This window comes from Antennarius striatus, chromosome 21 (assembly GCF_040054535.1).
Source record: "Antennarius striatus isolate MH-2024 chromosome 21, ASM4005453v1, whole genome shotgun sequence".
Lineage (NCBI taxonomy): Eukaryota > Metazoa > Chordata > Actinopteri > Lophiiformes > Antennariidae > Antennarius > Antennarius striatus.
The window spans coordinates 14,760,227-14,781,991 of record NC_090796.1 but is presented as its reverse complement, the minus strand read 5'-3'; the positions used below and the strand labels follow the sequence as shown (position 1 = coordinate 14,781,991).

Below are 21,765 nucleotides of genomic sequence, written 5' to 3'. Positions count from 1 at the left end.
GCCTGGGGTGAGGGGGGGGGGGGGGTGTCTGGGTGATTATTTATGAAGTTATTTTTGTGGTTTTTTTTTTTTTTTTTTTTTTTTTTTTGAGAAACCGTGGCTGCAGGTTTATCGCCCCCTGGAGGACGGGAGGTACCTGTAGTACTCCACGTTTGCCGTTTGGTCAGCGATGGACGCCAGGTCCACTTGGGCGTCGGCCCAGTCGGGTAAACCCAGCAGCTGTTTGATCACGTTGTCGGCCATCTGTTGCATGAACTGAAGCGTCTGGACGTAGTCGCCCCGCGTGGCGAAGATCTCGTCCAGCCGCGCCAGGTGCTGGTGAAGGCCGGACCGCATGCTGCCCATGGTGCCGGTCACCTGAGGGAGGAAGAGGAGGAAGATGAGGACAGGGTTGGAAGGGGAAAAGCAAGAATGAATGCCAGGGGAGAAGAATCATATCACCATCTCTATAAAGAGGCTCCAGGAGAGGACACAACCCCAAAAAATCAAACTGCATGTATTTGCATGAATCAAATTTATCAGCTTGTTGGGAATAAATATCAAAAATAATGCAAATGAAAACTGGAATGGAGAAGAATAAAATAAGACATCGGCTGGACGGTCTTACATGTTGCCATGGAAATGCATAAAATAAACATTAGGAAACAGCAAATGTCAGAAAAACAAATGTTCAAATTCTCCTGTGCCTCTCTTCAGATCCGAGCTCAGAATGCTGCTCATTTATTTGGCTGCCTGAGAAAGTTTAACTAAAAAAAAACACAAAAAAAGGTCAAAGGTCAGATTAGCTAGGCTAGTGTGTGCTGTAGCTAAGCAGTGAGGGAGGGGGGATGGACAGTGTGGGGGCGCTGGAAGAAGGAGAGGAGTGTGGGTGAATAGGTCCGTCTGGCGTAAACAGATCAGCCTGGAAAACGGCCAAGCCTCGGCGCCCAGAGGTGGAATACGGTGCGCTTTTTGGGTAGGCAGTCACGTGATACCGTACGCGCATTCTATTGGCTGACGGCATCCGGAAGTGCGCTCCGTTCCGTGAGACATAAAAGTGCTTTAAACAGTCGATAAGAGTGTGGGAAAAGGTAATACAGATAGAAGGTGGTTCAATATCAGCATGGGGAGGGTTCATAAATGTTTAAATTACCGTAAACGATAAGACAAATAGTTCGTGGAATTCATTCATCGCAAAGAACGAGGGCGCACTGCACTGCGGTTTGTTTTCCAGCGCCGCCGCTGCTGTTTGTCAAGTCGATTTCCCAAATTGATATCTGGCTGATGAGTGTAGTTTGTTTACTCGTTCTAAACCACGTAATCACACGGAAACTAATCGATTTTCCCACGGGGGGGTGGGGGTGGGGGACCCTGGAAGGCAAAACGACTACAAAACCGCTGCCGACGCCATCGTTTTATTTTTAAATGCAGTAAGAAAAGATCAAATACTGCATCCTTGGAATGAATTCCTCTTCCCCTTGCTGGAAGGGAGGGTGGGAGAGGGGGGGGGGCTGTTCACATGGAAACGCCATTCAGAGGCGTCCCGCCATTCGTTCATTAGAAAAGGAAAATAAATGCGTTCATTCAGCTCCGGGGGCGTGACGTCCATCAGAGAGGGAACCCCCCGTTTGTGGGTGTGTTTGTCGGGTGTTGCTGGTTTCTGTTCGCTGTCTGGCCCCCCCCCCACCCTACCGGACACTCACTGACAGGTACGAGTCCACAGACACAGCTGTGTCTGAAGCTATATGCTAACACCACAATGCTAACACACTACAGGTGTTTAGCAGGGAAGGTTTAGCAGGTGATTAGCATCATGAGCTACTTAGGCTAACGTTTGAGGCTATTGGGGGGGCGTGGCTTCTGAAGGACAATGATCAGTTCACGCCGTTACCGACATTCAGGTCGCTGAGGTTACGGGAAGATCGTCATGGCAACGGTTCATGCTTCAATGCACACACTGGACACACACACTGGAAACACACACACACACACACACACACACACACACAGTGGACGCACATATTCTAGAAACACACACATACTGGACACACAGACTGAACATGCATGTCCTGGAAACACACACACACACTGGACATACATAAAGGACACACACACACACACACACACACACACACTTGACACACACATACTTGGCACTCATACACTGGACACACACAGTAGACACACACACACATGGGACACACACACGCGCACTGGAGAAACACGCTAAGACAGATGCTAGCTGTATGCATACGTGTCCAATGTGTGTGTGTGTGTGTGTGTGTGTTTGTCTTGTTCAGCTCATGTTTGGTTCTCTAACCTTTTACCTGGTGAATGAAGGTACTAAACGCTGGGGCACTGAACCCCCACGCCACGCCAACAGGACGTTCTGGACGACTGTCCTCCTGCTCCAGAGACATGAACACATCCATCATCTCATGTCCAGCATCACAAAGACGCTGAACCGAGTGGATTAGGAGCAACAGATTGGACCAATCACGAGAGACGGACTCCACCGACACGCCGTCCGTCTCCAGAGGCGACCGAAACACATTAAGACGGTACACGGCGACGCTTTGATGTTAACATCGGAAATAAAGACCCGCTGCTGTGATCGGCGCCACGGGCCCGCGGCGCTCTGGAGTTCTGTTATCTGATCACCCATCAGAACGCCTCCTTCCTGCGCCTGAGCTGATGAATGGCTGAGGAGGAAGAAGAAGGAACGTATCTGATGGCTGCCTCCTGAGTGACGATCTTATCTCAAACGCCGGCGGAGACGTCCAATCCGGCTCATCTCCCCTTCATCTCTGCTCTGATCCTCAGTCGTCAAGCCGGTCGCACCAATCAAGAAGATAAGAGTCCCACCCCGGTCCCCTTTTTTTTTATTCCTCCTTTTAAGGCTTCCAGGGAACGTTTCTCTTTGAAACAAATAAAAAGTTCCTTTATTACACCAGATGGCTTTACGAGAAACATCAAAACCCAAGAAATCAGGCTTGATCGTCTAAATGTGGTGAATGAGGAGAAAAAGGAGAGGATAAAAACTATAAATACACATTATGTAAACACATCTTGTTGTGTACTTATTTTTAAATGACGCGAGTGTTGCTCATTTCTTCTTTGGCTCTTCAACAGGGGTGGACAAACTGAGGAGCAGATGGAAGGACTGTTTATTTCTACTCATGCAAATGACATTTAAAAAGCATTATATAAAACTAACATCACCCTCGCTGACTGCCAATGATGTCTGCAGACATCAGTGATCTTTTTTTTTCAACAGGGGGGGTACGGGGACCGTCTGGTGGAGCTCGTCAGTGAAAATCAGGCTTCTATCGTGGAATTTAGCGTCATGACGACTGATCCAGTTACAGAACAGAGGGATGGCAAATCGGAGGAAGTTGCGTCAGCCTACGATGCAACCCGGAGCGAACACGGCGTCGCTCTTGAGCCAAGCATCTTCTGATTGGTCGAGAACGTCAAGAAAACACCGATAAATGTCCAGAGCCTTGAAGGAAGTCCACCGAAGTGGATCAACTGGTAATAATTCTAATTCTATTTGGAAATAATTCTATAATTTAAAAAAGTTTGAAGGGCCGGATTACAAGGCCTAATGGGCCGAACATGGCCCTAGGGCCGTAGTTTGTCCATGTCTGCTGTACAATCTGATTAACAAGTCAGAAAAAACATAGTAACATCAATCTTAAAATCAATCAATGACTTCTGACTAATTTTATTTCCCCGTTGGGGGGCTTTTATATCACCTTCGCCCAGTCGCGTGACAAAACACGTCTTCCTGCGTGAGAATGTTTGCGTTCGTCGACATTTCGTCATCTTAATTTCCAGACTGTGACTAATCAACGTGGCTGAGAACAAACGTCTCCCGTCCTTCCTCTCCTCTCTTCTATTCCGATTCTTCTGCACCACATTCCCCTTCTGAACTCACTGGGAAGCGGGGAGCTCAAGGCGTTGGTGGTGGTGGTGGTGGTGGTGGTGGTGGTAGGGGGGCCCAAACGGTTAGCGAGTCCTTCATTGTCGATGGTTTCAATGGCGATTTCAATCTTGACACCGCCAATCAGACGGGCCTCGCATTGGTCCTTGTTCATCGCCGTCAAATGGTTTTGTCTCCCGAGGGTCATGGTTGATTAGGTGGGGGGAGACTGGGAATTGTGTGCGGGACACTGGGCTCTTTGTCCCAACTCAAGAAGTGGACTCCTTAGCAGTCTATAGCTGCATGCAGCGGATTCACTCGTGCATGCACAAAAGGCGAGCACACACTCATGTAGGGGATACTAAAATGAGGGTATTTTAAATTAGCAGTCCCAGAGGGACATGCTAGTAAAGGTTCAGATGAGTTAAAGGATGTTTGTTCAAATGTTTGTGAGACTAATACCAGAAATGAAAAGTATTTCACCTGATTAACAGCAGCGTCTAGAGAGCTGTCCCTCTGAGAGGCGATAAAGTTGAAAAGTCAGAGTGGGAGTGTGTACATCAATGTTAACCTCATCACATGACCACTAATCCTCCACCACAAGCTGACCTTCAACCATCGGACAGTTTTCTTTGACATGTTTATCATTTATAAAATGCATTAATCAGAGCCGGATGAACGAGCTCTCCATTAAAGTGTGACACGACTCTCCGTCATACGTGTAAAAGTCCACAGACGTGTAACGCATCAAGCGTGTCACGGGCTCCAAAAAGCCTCTCGGGAAGTGTTTATTACATTAGGTTATGTCAAGCCACCACACTAAGTGGATCACATAGCAGCACATTAATCTCCATTTGCACAGATGGAGACGTAATCCCTTCTTCTCGGACAGCGAGTCACCGATACGTCACATGACGCGCTGCAACGCATCGACAACAGGAAGCTGGCAGCGGGTTAGATTATCATGTTACTGTTTTACATGAAGGCTCAAGTCGGTTTGGGGATTTCTGACATCAGGTGGACTTAATCTACACCGGGGGTGTCAAACTCATTTCCACCGTGGGCCACAGCAGCATCATGTCTGTCCTCAAAGGGCCAGATGTAACTTATAAATGTAAGTAAATGTAACTCAATTTAATGTAAACTAAATTTAACTACTCCTTAATGTTAAATAACTCTGAATGTATTACTTATTCAAGTTACAAACATTATATTTACAAAGAAAAAACATGTTTGTTTCTCTGTTGTAAGATAAATCCTTTAATTTTGTCAGGTGATGAAAAACAGCAACACAGAACTCCATCAATCAAGGATCAAACTATCCAAGAGAATAAAGAAAATTAACATCAAATATAAGATAAGACATCTACTTTGTTCAAAACGTTTTTGTAAAAGTTAAAATGGGCTGAAATATTGCATTGTGGGAAATGTAGTTTTGGTCAAAGCACACTTTTTACCTTTTCTATTTTTAGACACTGATCTTTTATACTCTTGCGGGCCACATAAAATGATGTGGAGGGCCACATTTGGCCCCCGGGCCTTGAGTTTGACACATGTGGTCTACACGTTCAAGTGACTTGTATAATAGTCCAAGTCCAACGTCAGGTCAATCAGAAAATCTCATGAATCATCAGAGGACGTTCAGAAGAATTCAAGTCAAGACAATATATTAGATATGAACAAGTCTTTTTCAAGTCTCAGTAAGAATCACGTCAAGCCTCAAGATAACCTGTACGAGTCTAGAGGACATTCACGTCATCGTACGCAAAAACGGTCTCTGGTCAGGCTGCACACGCGTCACAAATACCCCACGAGTCTCAAGTCGAGTTCATCTGCAGTTCACGTCAAGGCAGCACCCGATAATTAAAGCAGTCAAGAGAAGCGCGAAGTATTTTAAAGGCTTTTTGGTCCGACTAAAATGACTAAAATAAGTTTCGATCTTCGTTCGACAACATGGGTTGGCCTCATTATTCTTGTGGAGATACTTAATGTATTTTAAGACTCTGACATGTGGAACATAAAACCCAAACCAAACAAATACGCTCAGCTGGAATGTGTAACCAAACTTTAACTTCAACCTTTTATCTGGAAAAGAGCGTTTTCATTAAAAAAAAAAAAAAAATCCAGACAGAGGAAATGGGAAACTTGAAGTATGAAGTCTTGTTAGTGTGATGATGGTTGTTAAGATGGGGAGGGGAGCAGATAAAAATAAAAAGGCTCATGCACACAGAGGGAGCTAAAGTGAGCACAAGATGACACTTGGATGGGGCTTATGCAACCCCGGCTGGGAGAAGGTAGCGAAGGGAGGATGAGAGCGTAAGAGGATTTGTGTTGAGAGGCTGTCAATTTGTGTGAGGCGTTAAAAAAAAAAAAAAAAGCTGAAGAAAAGACCATAAAAACATTTAAAGTCGAATAAAACGAGTCCTCCGGGGCGGTGAATGCAGGTTTCTGCGTGTTAATACATCACAACCAGTCAGGGCTGCTTCTCTCTCGCGGCTCAGAATTTCTGTGAATTAAACTTGCAGCATTCAAACCCAATCCTTTCAAATTAAAAGCATGAATTATTCATGGGAAACACTATGAGATGTGTGCATTCATCATGTGGAGGTCTGTGTTTCACTTACCAGACTTTCCACACCGCCCAGCGTGTGATTGGCATTGTACAGGGAGTAGGTCAACTGGTACACCCCATCATTGGTCTCGCTGTTGCCATAGAAACCCACACCCACCGCCACGCTACAAGAGAGAAAAGAGACAGGTAAGCCTTTGTTGAATTAATGAGAGGAAAGAGAGCGAAGGCTGGTTGGCTTGATGTTCTGTTCAATCCGAGGATCCAAACTTTCAAACACATCCTTAGAACCCCCCCCCCCCGAATTAAAAAAGAACGCGCAGCAACCTAAAAATAAGGGCCTGCTTCCTGTTTGGACGCTCTGAGACGGACCGGACTCCCTACAGGGAACAGAACGGTACCTACACCAGCTCACATGAATATTTCATGTCTTATTTTTCACCACAGGCGTCATTAAAAAAAAAAAAAGCAAAGTCATCTATTTCTATTTTTATTTTTTCCCATCCAGTCTGACGAGACGAGAAAAAGACGAGGAGCGCGTTGGGACGACGCCTGCAAGGACTGGCAAATCTTATCTCTTGAGATCATTTGCATAAGTAAACAGAAGCACAGACAAGGATGAACGGAAGGAATGCAAGGGCAGAATTGTGGGGGGGGGGGGTCACACAAGATTGAGGTTATGGGGGAGATAAAATTGTACTCATCTGGCGTTTGCACTTCTTCCATATGTTTAAACAGAACATAAACTCCTGCACCATGTGATCAAATGTTTGAAGACACGCTGATGGTGAAATGTGTGTGGACCTCACTGCACCCACACACACACATGCACACACACACACACACACACACACACACATGCACACACACCACAGGAATGGAGGAAAGAGGCGGCGAGAAAGCGTTTGAAGTTCTGCATTCATTTGCATAAACAACACTGTGAACCAGAAATTATACAACACACTTCAGGAATGTTTGCACATCATCTGAAACGGCTCCGGCAATATTCAGCCTCCCAAGGATTTCACCGTCGACTCATCACGAAAACGCCGCCACTGCTGCACGCCCATGTGACATCAGCTGTGAAACCAGCTCAATTCCACCATCAAACTCCCCAACACCCATGATACGCTTGTTTCAGCTTCATTCTTCACCTGTTACATGAGTAATAGATTACCTGACCAAACAACCCCAACAGTTCACCCATCGCTTTAGATCCACGCTTGTTTTTAATGCAAATCTTTTACATATTTTATCCATTAATTTAGGTGTTTTTCATCTATTCGACATTATAATTTTAACTTAAAGAGTTAATCCATAATAAAGAATAATTTATCCAATACTTTTAGTTTACATGAAGCCATTGATGCTTTTATTTACTTTAAGGCAGGTTGATCTATTAGTTTTATCATTGCATCCTTTAAACAGCGACTATTATCTAAACTTAAAACTTCACTTAAACTTTATTGTGAAGGTTTTGATTTCTTTTCTTTTGGTTTTCATGAGCTACTAGTATATATATACTAGTATATATATTTACGTACTAGATTAAGACTACTACTTTTTATTCAAGCTAACAAAAACTACCCGACTGTCGACTTTCTGGGACTAAGTCTACCAGCGTGGAATCACAGAAGCTGCTCTGGATCAGGGTCAGGTCAGGTTAATGAGCGGGGGTCGGCCTCACCGAGACCTAGAACGCCATCCGTGACCTTGGTGAAGCCTCCCTGATGCTCCAGATAACCCAAAAGCAGAATTCCTGCAGCAAACAGGAGCTTCTTTGCTAATGAGTCCGCCAAGGACCGCCCCGAAACCCTCATGGCGGAATGAAGGACGAGATGAAACACACAGGAAAAGTGAGAGACAGGAAGTGACATAACAGCATCAGCTATAAATCATCATCATCATCATCATATGAGACTAGAGTAAAGAACAAAACAGGAAGCAGCAGAACGTTTTCATCCATTCACACAATTTTAATTACAACCCCCTGATGATGACGCAAACACTGATATGTTTTATTTGTTGGATGTTTTTTTTTCCATTTCCTCCTAAAAAAAAAAAAAAATGCTGCCAACAAAAGACAGCATCCCATGATAATTGTTCTCATTTAGTCCGTCTAACAAGATCCTTTCATGCAACAGCTGCAGAAAACACAATGAATGAAAAAAAGCCGGGGGAGTTGTGGATTTATTTGAACCATGCAAATATTTAAAGGGTAGAATCTAATGAATATACGGAAGCAGAAAGAACAGAGAGAGAGTTGCTTCTATCGCTCTGTTTTTCTCGATTCTTCACTTCCCTCAGTAATCGTGCTTGAAATATCTCATTCGGTGAGAAAGAATATCTGAGATTTGAGCTGGCATGTTCCGAAGTAAACGTCCAAACTGTCATGTTGATAAATGACAAACTGGACCGGAGACATGGAGAGGAATTTCAAAAAGAAGCCAATCTTTAAGCCTGGAGCAGAAAAATGTTCCCAACCACAATGAGCGGACTCGATTTTTGAGATGTTTCCCTCCACGTGGACTTGTGTGTGTTTAAATTTATATAAATATACACACACATGACCTTTTTTTTTAAATCTAGAAAACGCCCAAAATAGCCAAAGCTTTGATGCTGTAATAAACCGAGCCACCAGAAAGCGACGGTTTTTATCACGTCTACTCTCGTGAATTCATTTCTGTATGGGATCCAACGGAGGACCATCAGATTGCTCTCTTTTTATTCCCTTCCTTCATTCTCATTTTTAAATTCGCAGCACGCAGAGATCACTACAATAAAACAAACAACATAAATAAACTTGACGCATTATCACATCATTAAAGGAGGAGAGAAAGAACCGGTAAGACGCTGCTTCCACCTTCAGATCCTTCAATCCTGGACCTGCTTCAGGTTTCTGCCTGTTAAAAGCCAGGTGCACTAATGGCTCTCTACAACAAAGGGTTAAAGTACATGTAAATAACTTTTGCTGTGATTTGGAGTTCTATAAATCAAATGTGCTTGACCTCATCTTGACCTTTAAAAGTCTGAGGAAACAGGCTTGAAATCTGAACTTCGCGATAAAATGAAATCTTCCGCATCGAAAGTGCGTCCAACAAGTTAATAAGATCGGTAACTGAATTTGAATCATTAGGACGGCAGACACCGATAGGAATCAGGGCAAATTTTTTTCGGCATCCATCCCATAAATGTTTGATTTGCTGATGTTCAGATGGACGGATCGGGTCAACTCAGCTTCAGATGCTGTCAAGTTCAATCAGAGACGACAGGAAGGAGAAACGAGGCGACGGGGCAGAGAGACGAGCGGGAGAAAGTGAAGCCGGGGTGAGAAGCGGTGAGGGATCTAATCCAATGACATATCGCCCTGGCATATCCTCAAGATGGACGTAATCGAATTTGGGAGTCACATGAAGGAAAGTTTATTTCCCTCAGGACGTTTCCTCCCACTTCATTTATCTCGTAGCGTCGAGTCTTACGACTCACCGGGTCGACCCATGAAAGATATTTAATTGCGCTGGAGACTAAAATCTCATGGGAACACTACGGCGTTCTTAAGTTGAAACCACCAAACGGAGTTCTGCAGGTTTCTTTTTAGAGGGTAACGATCCTGCAGGCAGAGGTCGTCCGATTCCGATGTTTTTGTCTCTCCTGGGGGGGGTGAAGGGGGGGTGGTGGTTTCACCTCAAACGCTTCATGACCGCCATGATTTATTCACCAGGTGCGATTCCCTTGAATTGTTATCACATTATTCCTGCATTGATTTCCAGACAGAACCACCTCAAGTCAAGTGCAAATACATTCTTCCTTGCAAGTCCACCTCTTTCCATTTCCTGTCTCATACCTTCAACATTTTTTTTTTTCATTCCCCCCCTCATATGAAAAATGGAAATGCTTAAAAGAATGTGAAAGCAGTCTCACGCTGAAACACAGCAGTCTGCGTTTTGAAGGTTTTTTGTTTTTTTTAAAAAATGCAGCGGTTTTAAATCGACCAATGACAACAGTCAAAAAGAAAAGCGGTCAAGGAGATAGTCTGAAACTTTTGAGAAACGTGTTTTCATGTCTGTTTGACTGCATTTAAAGTTAGGCGGAAGCCCGGTTTATCTTTGGATTGGTAATTCTTCTCACTTCCTTCCTTTATTAACACATTACTGGTTTCAGGGACGTTTTAAAAGCACGAGGGTTTTGGAGGACGTCCGATCTGTAAATTCAATATTCAACGGGGCTTGAATGCACGTGAAAATGCTGGTCGTTTTCCAGAATCGAACACTTAAAATAAAAAACCGACTCGGTGTGAACGGAGGCCGAGTGCTACCTTTACCAGAGAGAAACCGGGTCCAGAAATGTGTTTTTTTTCCCCTCCTCTTGTGATTCAAATGTACAGAAGGTCATCTTCATGCTGTTCACACCCCAGCGTTCAGATTGAAACTGAAGGCATGAAGAGGAGTATTTTTAGAGGCTTTTATTCTCTGTGAAAAGCTTTTTCTATTACGCTTCACAGCCACCGTCTTAGTGTGGGTGTATTACTGATATTCCCATTTACACTTTATTAAACTGCGTTCATTCGCTGGTGGGCAGCGGAACAAACAGACGCCAAAGAAAAAGAGCGATAGAAATAATCAGACAGATGGTCCAGATCCAACATGTTGTTACCGGCATGTCCAGCAATGCAGCATCAGTGTGTTGGGGGGTGGGGGTCCAGCATCCCACCCCCCCCTGGAAAAAAACTAACTAACTAACCAACTAAACTAAATCAGAACATTTTTCAGATTCTGGACCATCTTCCGGTTAACAATGAACCTCTTCTGAAATGTCAGATCATTTTTGGGCCTTAATTCAATAACGCCCACTCATTCCAAAAATGACTGTCACATGGCTGGCAGAAGAATCTACTGGTCTGGCAACAAATTCAATTAGCTGGTGTGTGTGTGTGTGTGTGTGTGTGTGTGTGTGTGTGTGTGTGTGTGTGTGTGTGTGTGTGTGTGTGTGTGTGTGTGTGTGTGCGTGTGTGTGTCATCGTAATGCCTCTTCTCGACGGGTTCGGTTCTGATGATCGATATCTTTGCCTCTCCAGGTTTTGTATTTTCTTTATAAGACTCTGTTAGTGCTCCGTCTCCTGATGGTTCCACTCTGCATTTAGGAATCTGTTCTTATTGGAACAGGAAGTTTGGCCTAAGAAGACCGGCTTACCGGCTTCTCTTGATGTCGCTTCAGGCGAGTCGTTTTAAAGTACAGTGAAAGAATCTGAGCTGTTTGATTTTTCAGACCGGAGATATATTCCTGATAATTAATAATTAACATTCATGTTAATCAATCCAAGTTGATATGTCTAATCCCTATATGTTAGAATATTACTGTTTGATTCTATAGGTTAGCATTCGTGGAACTCAAGGGAGGTCACAACGGTGCCACCTAGCTGCCGGAGGTTCAAACAACACAACACCAGTCACCGCTTCAAAAATCTGTTCATGCAAACTATAAATTAATAATCAATACGGTGGTACGAGGACAATAAAAACAATACAGGAATAAAAAACTCTGCAATACTCGGGTGTGTTAACTGAACTGGGAATTGTGGGTAAACTCTGGTGTGTCCCCGGCTTCAGGAAACACCGACTAGACAGAAAGAGAAGGGAAGGAAATGACCTTTACTTTTGTCGAGCCGACACACAAGTATATAAAGAGTTAGGGTATTCTGAAGGGAGGTGTGAGTGTGTGTGTGGGGGGGTGCTGAAGTAATCCAAGTGGGTCAGACTGGGGAATAAAAGATGAGCAGAAGATGATTGGACGCGTTTCCCGTGTAAACATGGAACAGTTAAAGTCTCCATCAGGAATAACTAACAACCAATAAAGACAATTGGAAAACAAAGACTGTGGCGGACATCGACAGTGTATGTGTGTGTGTGTGTGTGTGTGTGTGTGTGTGTGCACTTTAATCAGCAGTTAGCTTTAACGGGTTTAATTCCCGCCTCTCTCACCAGGTGATGAGGCCGGCGGCGACGGCCGACCAGGTGACGCAGCAGGAGTTGGGCCTCTTGCTCTCCTCCTCCTCCTCGTCTTTGCGGCAGCAGCACAAACAGCTCAGGTAGACGGCGAGGCAGAGCAGGTTGAGGCCGAGGCCGGCGGCCGCCACGCAGCCCAGGAAGATGAGCGACTGTAGAGAAAAAAAGGGGGGGGCACACCATGTAAAAAGGGCCCCAAGTAGGGATCAACTGGTTTGAGAAGCAGCAGATCAGGGGTGTCAAACTCATTCTCACCGAGGGCCACATCAGCATCACGGCTGTCCTCAAAGGGCCAGATGTAACTAATAAATGTAACTAAAGGTAACTCAATATAATGTAAAATAAATTTAACTAATCCTTAATGTTAAATAACTATAAATAACCAAATAAATAATTTATTACTTATTCAGGTTAGAAACATTGCAGTTCCACAGAAATATAAATGCTTTTAATTTGTTAGGTTATTGAACCCACAGAACTCCATCAATCAAGGATCAAACTATCGAAAAAAAAGAAAAGAAAAATAACATCAAACACAAGTCAAGGAATTAACTTTCTCCAAAACATTTTTTTCCCCCAATGTTAAAACGGGCCGAATTACTGCATTGTGGGAAATGTAGTTTTTGCTCAAAGCACACTCTTGACCTATTTATTTTTAGACATTGACCTTTCATGCTCTCGCGGGGCCACATAAAATGATGTGGAGGGCCACACTTGGTCCCCGGGTCTTGAGTTTGACACATGTTCGGTAGAGGGTCACATGATAGCAAAGAAGACAAAATGATGACATCATAGGTTGCAAGCATGTGACTAAAATCCGATCAATTAACACCGATCATCTGTTCAACGTCTCTTGTTGAGCGTCACGATGGAAATAATTCTGGGCGATCCGTACGGTAACACACACAAACACACTCCGCGTCTCCACCAGCTAACAAGGCCAGCTGTACCTTCTCCTCCAGCTGGAGAGCAGATGCCTCCTCATACATCTCTGCATCGACCCCCCCCCCCCCCCCACATCCCACCTTCTGCAAGAAATGTGGTTGCCGCGACAAAAATAGCAACGGCACTGTCTTAACAGCCTCCAATGGATTCTGCATCCATCTGTGAGCAGATGGGTTTATTCCAGCAAACCCCCCCCCCCCCCCCACACACACACCCCTACCCATGTTCGCTCGTCCTTTTTAGTAGGTCTGAAATCTTTTTGGTGCTGAGCCATCTGTTCTTGTGCTATGATGTTTGAGCCCCCACAAGTCAAGTGTGGGGGATTAAAATAAAAAAAATAAAATAAAAATGGAAGCGTGTGTGTCGCAGGATTACGTCCACCATCGCCAGTTCCAATTGAAAAACCTCCACACACACACAAAAAAACAAAACAACCCGTGACGAACCACAATCAGACCAGACACACACAAAATATATCCGGTTCACTGGTTTCACACTTTATTTTGTTAATTTGCTCCATTTCCTTCAAATTAAAACTTCCTGCTGTGGCTCCTCCCCCTGGCGTCACGCGTTTGGGGAGCATCTTGTCCCATTTCACGGCTACATGCCCTTCAAATGGACATCCACTGACCCCCCCCCGCCCCCTTCCACCGACTCAATGTGCATCCTCCTTACCCCCCCCCCACTCAATCTGCAACCTCTGACCCCCCCCCCCCCTCACCTTGATGGCCTTCTCTTAAAGGAGGTGATTGTAAATGCGGTGGCCCTAATGGGCGTGTCTGGACAGATGGATGGAGGCGGGGCTTCAAGGTGAGACAAAAAGGAGGGGGAAGACATGTGGTGGTAGTGGGGGGGGGGGGGGTCACGCCGTGATGGTCGCCATAAGTTGGATGTACATGGTTAGGTGAACGTGGTAAATGAGACGGAGCTGAGGGACGCAGGCGGAAACTACGGGGGGGGGACGGACACTGGACCACAAAGAACCCCCCCCCCACCCGACGATGTGCCGGTTAGTTGGTCTGGGGGGGGGGGAGTGAAAGGACGAATTACCACAGCTCATTTGGGGCTCGCTGCATGTGAGAGGCCTGCTTAAACCGCACAATGAAGAGGAAGGAGGGAATGAAGGGGGGGGCAGTGTGTGTGTGTGTGTGTGTGTGTGTGTGTGAGATGGGGGGGGTGGATGAAGGACCATCAAAAGTTTGATTTATCCTACATTTGCGCATTTCACTGTGTTTGGGGAGAAAAATCAAGGCTGGGGAATTATTCCAAGGCTCCTTTTTCTCTCTCTGTGGGGGTGGGGGGGGTAGTTGTGGGGGTGAGGGTGAGGCTAGAGGCTCACATAAAAAAATAAAGGAAGATGGAGCTGAGCAGGAAGGGGGGCGGGGGGGGGAGATGAGAATAAAAAAAGAAAGGAGAGGGTGAGCGTTTGATGGAGGGAACAGCAGGGTACGGGTGACAAAGTGTGTGTTTGCACATGCAGCACACACACACACACACACACACACACACACACACACACACACACACACACACACACACACGCGGCCCACTTTCTGTCCTCGTCGTTCTCTTGGCCCCCGAGGCGCCGACTCTGCATAATGCTTCCATTTCCCCAAAAATAGTGAGCGGACCAGAATCTCATTTTTGTGAACACACACCAGCGCTCAGGCCCCAAAGCCATCCGACCGACGACACACAAGTGAACCGAGAAAAGTCAACACACGTCAAATATCTTTTCAGAGCAGTGATTGAGCCCCCCCACCCCCACCCCCATCCCTACCTCCCCCACTCCCACCCCTACCTCCCCCACTCCCCTGCTCATGAACTATATCCAATGTAATCCTGTTAGGGCTGCAGATAATTAGCATTTTAATAAATGCAGTTTTTTTTTTCTCTTTTCACTTGAGGAGATTATTCATTTTTGTCTGTAAAATGCGAAACGTAATTAAAAAAAAATCAAAAGTCTGGTAATTAACCGACGATGTTATTGATCAACCAAATTGCGTTGGGATTGGATCCAACACAGAGGCAATAGATTATCAGTCAGGTTCCAATAAGTTCTTTACCCAGGAATGTAGAGCTCTATGTAAACATGTATGTAATAATAGGAGTTATAAATAAATGTAAAAATACACCGTATGTTCAGAGAGCCGTCTAAGTGGGTTACGGTCTGCGTCTCCTGCCGAGAACCCTTTAAAAAAAAAAAAAATCAATTTTTAAAGCGCATGCAGGGCCTATAATTAAAACATAGGTATGAAAAGCGTCCATCTGTTACGTCTGACCCGGAGACGAGAAGCTCCGCCCACTCAGAGGGCCTCTAAACGCACGCTAAGCGACGTGAAGCGTCTTCTGTTAGCAGGCGGCTGACAGCTGTGTGTGTGTGTGTGTGTGTGTGTGTGTATATGACATTCCTTTAAAGATGGGTTAGGGTGAGGTGATTCCTTGACTACATGGAATTGTAAATTCATCCTTTTCTGCACATGAAGACTTCATTTTCCCGGTGATGTAATATCTTTTTTAATTCTTTGACCTTTTCCGGGCTGATTCGATCCTGATAACTGATCAGATGTTCCAAGTATAATAAAAACTTCCTCCAATAAAGTTTGTCTTCAGTGGCAAATAGTAACAAAAATAAGAGATAAATAAGATTAAAATCATGCATGAGGATAAAGATCAAACCCAGAGATCTTTTGTGGAGTCATTTCCTCAAACACGATTATTTCATTATAAATGTCTTAACATGATTAGACCTCCTTGTTGTGGAAAGTCGGAGTTCCCCCTTCAGAAGCTTATTATTTTCTGAAGGGGGCATCTTATTATAATCTTATTATAATCTATAATCTATCTTGTTATAAGATTTATCAATTTTTTGTTTCTTTTTTAAAAAAGATTCAAAAGATTTGATCAATCTTACAATAAAGGGGGAACTTTATTGTAAGATTGATCACATTTTTAAAATAATTAAAAAAAAGGCTTTAGATTTATCAAATTTTATCAAATTTTTTAATTTAAAAAACAACAACAACAACTTTATAATAAGATTTATTATAAGACATTTGTTGTGTTGTTTAAACCCAGGAAAGGTGGAATGAACGCTTGGAAGAAGAGCGACAGTCTTCCTCCACGTCGCTGCTCATCCTGCTCTGACTCCGAACGCCCTCGGGGAGGGGGGAGGATAAGGAGGAGGAGGGGGGGGCGAGGGCTGTTTCCGACAGAGTGCACTCGACTGGGCCCGTCCCCGTTCGCAGCTGGGACACCATTAAGTCCCAGTAAAGCGACCAATAGGTTATGGATGAGAGGAGGAGGAGGCTGGAGGATGCTCTAAATCCATTACGCTGTGTGAACCTGGAGGCCTTCCCTAAAAGGAGATGGGGGGGGGGGGTTGGGGTCAGAGGTCAGGGTTCTGATGCTACCATTGAAACAAAAGGAAGCCCACCCCTTCCCCCCGTTCCGTTCCAATGGAAAGAAGACTTTTATTGTTGTTTCCGCTGGAGGGGAGTGTGTGTGTGTTCTGTGTGTGTGTGTGTGTGTGTGTGTGTGTGTGTGTGTGTGTGTGTGTGTGTGTGTGTGTATGTGTGTGTGTGTGTGTGTGTGTGTGTGTGTGTGTGTGTGTCCCAGATCAGGTGAGTCTGGACTCTTGGACTAAAACTAAACTAACTAAAACCCCGTCATGAGGAACTCCACGGCTGAATGTCATGACATCAGGATGGGGGAGGGACACATCCAGCCAATCAGATGATGCTAATCACAGGCTTCAAGCCCCACAGAGACAGATTGGGGTTAATGACCTTCTGGATAGTGGGGGGGGGGGGTATATGTGTGTATGCATGACTCCAAGGAGTAAATACACGGTTTGGTGAGAAAACAAAGAGATAATGGATGAAGCAGAGACAAATAACTGCATTAACAGTAAGCTACAAGCAAGTGTGTGTGTGTGTGTGTGTGTGTGTGTGTGTGTGTGTGTGTGTGTGTGTGTGTGTGTGTGTGTGTGTGTGTGTGTGTGTGTGTGTGTGTGGGGTCAGTAACAGATTGATTTTCTGAGGGAGTTGATTCATCTCCAATGCAATCAGAGCGGCAGGAGAGCCGATAATGAAACTGTTTCCCTGGGTATGCCTGGTACAACCGTCTCCCATCACGCTATTTAAAGCTAATACAGCCTGAGCAATTATAAGTGAAGTGGTATTATGGGATGGCTGCCAAAGAGAGAATAAAAGAAAATCTGATTAGAAACTGAACAGCTGTGAGCGTCGGACTTGGAAAGGCGGTGGTGAGGAAGGAGGGGAACGTTTCCGGAATGCTGCTCCCAGGGAATCTCTGGTGCAGGAAGAGTGTGTTTAGAGTGTGTTTAGAGTGTGTTTAGAGTGTGTTTAGAGTGTGTTTAGAGTGTGTTTAGAGTGTGTTTGTGATGCGGTTGAAGACAATGTCCGAGGCTTGTTATTCGGATGCACTGATAGTGGGATAAAAGCTTTCAGTGCACACACACACACACACACACACGACCACGCCATCGGTCGAGGTCAGACTCCACAGATCTGCACGCCAGAGCTCCACTTCCTGTTTCTTAACGCAGCACAAACTCATGCTCCAGCACAGCAACACATGCGAGTCTGTTTTCATGCTCCGACGGGCAGCAATCACTGCGCCGAGCACAGATAACAAACACTGGGAAGCTGAAGTGTAGACTTTTAGCATTTGTACGTTAAAGATTTTCACGGCTTCCATCAGTCTGAGGCGGCGCTAATCATCTCACGCTGCTCGAAAAACAAACGAACAAATAAAACTAGAAAATATTTGACCCCAAACTGAACAAACTGACTTTATAGGAGGGATTAATCCAAAGCCCACATCAGATGTTTTATCATCCTGGAGGCACTTTTGTTTTCTTTACAGGCTCATTTTTCAGGTTGGCGTCTTTTAAATTTTTTTTATTATTTTTTTACCATTATTTTTGTTTGTTTTTACGTTTTTCTGTTTTTTACAGAATGACAAACAGAACTTATCGTGCATTTAATTCTTTTCCTCAGCTAGGGCACAGGCCTTCATTGTCATTGGACTTTTTATGCTCTCGCGTGCCGCATAAAATGATGTGGAGGGCCACATGTGGCCCCCGGGCCTTGAGTTTCACACACGTGATCCAGAGGCTAGACTCCTAAACAAGGATGATAGACCCTCATATTAGAATTAACACTTACATGCACTGATGTAGATAAACTCATCTACTGTCACTGACTTTATGATTATCATTGTTGTTATGACAACAACAACAACAACAACAACAACAAGAACGTTCGGACAGTCGGAACGCCGTCACCGGACGAGGGACAGGAAACGAGAGGGGAAGTCAGGACCTGCTGACTTACACGTGATGTCTGTCTACACACACACACACACACACACACACACACACACACACACACACACACACACACACACACACACACACACACACACACACACACACACACAGAAGACAAGAACACCACAGCTTCTGCATTCCATCACTTTTCTGGCCCGGAGCCCACTGAGGAATTCCGGAGGACTGCCCCCCCACCACTACAACTAATTATGATTCCTCCCTCCCAAAGGCACGTGGCTGGAGTCTGAGGCACGGCTCCACGACTTAACCCCCCCCCCCCACAACAACGGCTTCAGTGATGAAGATCTGGGACAGCGGAAAGGCTTCTTCACCGCTGATTCGTCCAAGCGTTTGCCGTTGTAGAACATATAGGAGTAAGATCTGTGCAGCAGATGAGATCCTCCACCCTCACTCCTGCTGAAGTGGGGGGGGGGCAAGGTGTGTGTGTGTGGGGGGTCCTTCAGTAACCCTTTGGAAAAGGGTGGGGCACCACAGAGATGCACTGTCATGAGTCAGAACCTCCAATAATTCAACTTTCCAGCTTTGGCTGCTCATTATCTCAAGTGCTGATGGACTCATGGGGGAGGACTGAACCCCCCCCCCCCCCCAAAGTAAAAAAAGGCCTTTTCTATGAGGATGAGAATCACAACCAGAGCCCAGCAGAGCTTAATGTTTGTGCTGATGATGATGAAGACGAGGATGTTGAACCTCTGACATTTAGTGCTTCTCTCCTGCAGAGCCCCCCCCCGCCACCACCCCCCCATTCTGTGACCCTTACTCCACTTCAATAATGAAGACCCCCCCCCATCTTTTTTTTCTTTTCAGGAAGCATTATTTACATCACTTGAGTTGCTTTTATTTCTCAGTTGCATCCAATCCCCCCCCCCTTCCAAACCTAACCTGAACCCCCCCCCCCGGGAGGGCAAAACCCCCCAAACCAAACCAGAAAGCTCTGCAGCACTGAGGTGAAGTGACATTTATTCCACGGGCTAAACTGTCGCGTTGAAATATTAAAGAGTGAAATCATGAAACATTCACGGAACAAGACATCCAGGAGCGGGTCGACCCCCCCCACCCCACCCCCTACCCCCCAGGACCGACCCGACCCGGCGCACCCCGGGGGACTGGGATGGAACCCACTTTAAACCCCCAGTTTGGATGAGACGCATCACATCCACACAGGTGTGCGCCACGGAGAACTTCTCCCCATTCCACTGATAAATACAACCCCCCCCCCCCCCCCGACCCCCCAGCACTGACCTGCTGGTAGTTCTCCTCCTCGGGCTGGAAGCTGTTGTCAATGGGCTGAAACCTCAGGTTGATGTGGGGGAAATTGTGCAGCCAGTAGGTCCACCAGGGCGCGATGTAATCCACGCGAGAAGAAGACATCCCTGCCCCGGGAAAGAAAAAGTTAGGCAGGCGCCTCAAGTACCCCCCCTTTCTGCTCTGTGGTCCTCCCCCCGAGATGTTTTTAATCCCGTCTCATGTCAAACAAAAGCCCGTGATGAACGCATCGTCTGTGGGGGAAACGCTCTGATCCACGTCCGTGGAGTCCCGCAGTCACGATCCGATGGCGACTTTTTCAGCCCCCCCCCCCCAAAACCAGGAAAGCAGGAACGGTCACAGGGCGTCCATGTCTCCACGTCCGGCCGGGTGGAACCCACGGATCGTCCGAGCGTCAGCTGCTCCGGGCGCACAACAGTCAGCGGCGGGAGCGCGCACAGGAGGACACAAGGAGGAGGGACGGAGACGCGCGCAGACGCACCCCCCCCCCCCACACACACAGAAGAGTCGGAGGAGCGCAGCTTCACGGTTCAAGGAGCGGGTGGAGCTGACCGAGGCTCTGGTGTGTGTGTGTGTGTGTGTGTGTGGGGGGGGTTATACGAAACTTAGTGGGGCATGAACCCCCCCTATAAGACCCGTAGATGTTTGATCATGCCCTTTTATTTAGGACTATTACACAGGTGAACGTGGAACTGTGTTGGGGGGGGGCAGGTGGGGGCTCGAAATTAAAATAATCAAAAAACATTTTTAAAAAAACTCGAAAATTCTTGAATAATTGAAATTTAGATTTACGCACAAATTAAAAGCGACTCGAGCTGAAGTCGCTCCAGAGGAACTCTGGTCTGCACCGCCACCTAGCGGCGGCGTGGAGCTATTACACCCCTGAAGAAGTCGGGTTATAAAGGTTTATAAATCCATTTGTCAATCCAGTCGTACTAACCAGGTCAGACCAGTCCTGGTTTTCATTAAAAGATGTTTGACACTTTGTGTTCCTTGTTCTCTAGTTTCCGTCACCTGGACAGGTGAGGTGTATTTCACACCTCCAGCTTTAGAGGAAACATACCGTGACCTCATGTTGAAATAAAGCTGCACACATCTGCTGTGTTACAACAGGGACACCCATTTAATTCAGTTTGCACCAACTTTGTTGGAATAAATGACAACACACAACCACAGACATCTTTTTTTAGTTTTTATTACAATTATCTGTACATGGTGGATTTACTTGAGCTCCTTCACAGCCAGACCTGAGGAGAGGAGAGAGAGAAGCTGGTTAGAAAACATCACAGCAGACGCACTTAAGTCTGTACCCAACGCTTTCATCCGACTCGGTCTACAACTAATCTAAAATAGAGGCTCGAGGATCGCTTGAAATTATTCTGTCAAACTCATCACCAGTTGCGCTTGAAGGCCACTGAAAATTCAATTCCAAACTTATTACAAAGAAATGAGCGGTTAGAATGGGTCGGTCTGGCTCGGAGCTAAACTCATCCACAGTGGAGATGAAAACACAACACTTTAAGTGTACAAACCGAATGTCATGACAACAACAGTCAATCCCATCATGCCTCACATGTGACCCCTGAATGCAAGAGGCATCAAGGAGATAATATTAACACCTTTTTTTTGGACGTCTCTGCCAACACTCACTTCAACAGAGGCCACAGATGACATAACTAATGTTAGTATCTGAACGGCTCTCATC

The 21,765-nt window shown here is 45.6% G+C and overlaps 1 protein-coding gene across 2 annotated transcripts in view; it reads right to left on the bottom strand.

Moving 5' to 3' along the window:
- The window catches only part of ttyh2 (tweety family member 2), a 33,347-nt gene extending 12,863 nt beyond the window's left edge, over positions 1 to 20,484 (bottom strand). The window contains exons 1-4 of one of the 2 annotated variants that reach the window (XM_068306008.1): positions 20,037 to 20,484; positions 12,452 to 12,627; positions 6,529 to 6,640; positions 137 to 357 (exon numbers count right to left, since the gene is read on the bottom strand). In XM_068306008.1, coding sequence (XP_068162109.1) covers positions 137 to 357; positions 6,529 to 6,640; positions 12,452 to 12,627; positions 20,037 to 20,165 — 638 coding nt within the window. In that variant the 5' untranslated portion in view covers positions 20,166 to 20,484. The remainder of the gene's footprint in view (positions 1 to 136; positions 358 to 6,528; positions 6,641 to 12,451; positions 12,628 to 20,036) is intronic. The other variant, XM_068306009.1, reaches the window with a different exon arrangement.
- Positions 20,485 to 21,765: the final 1,281 nt, after the last annotated feature.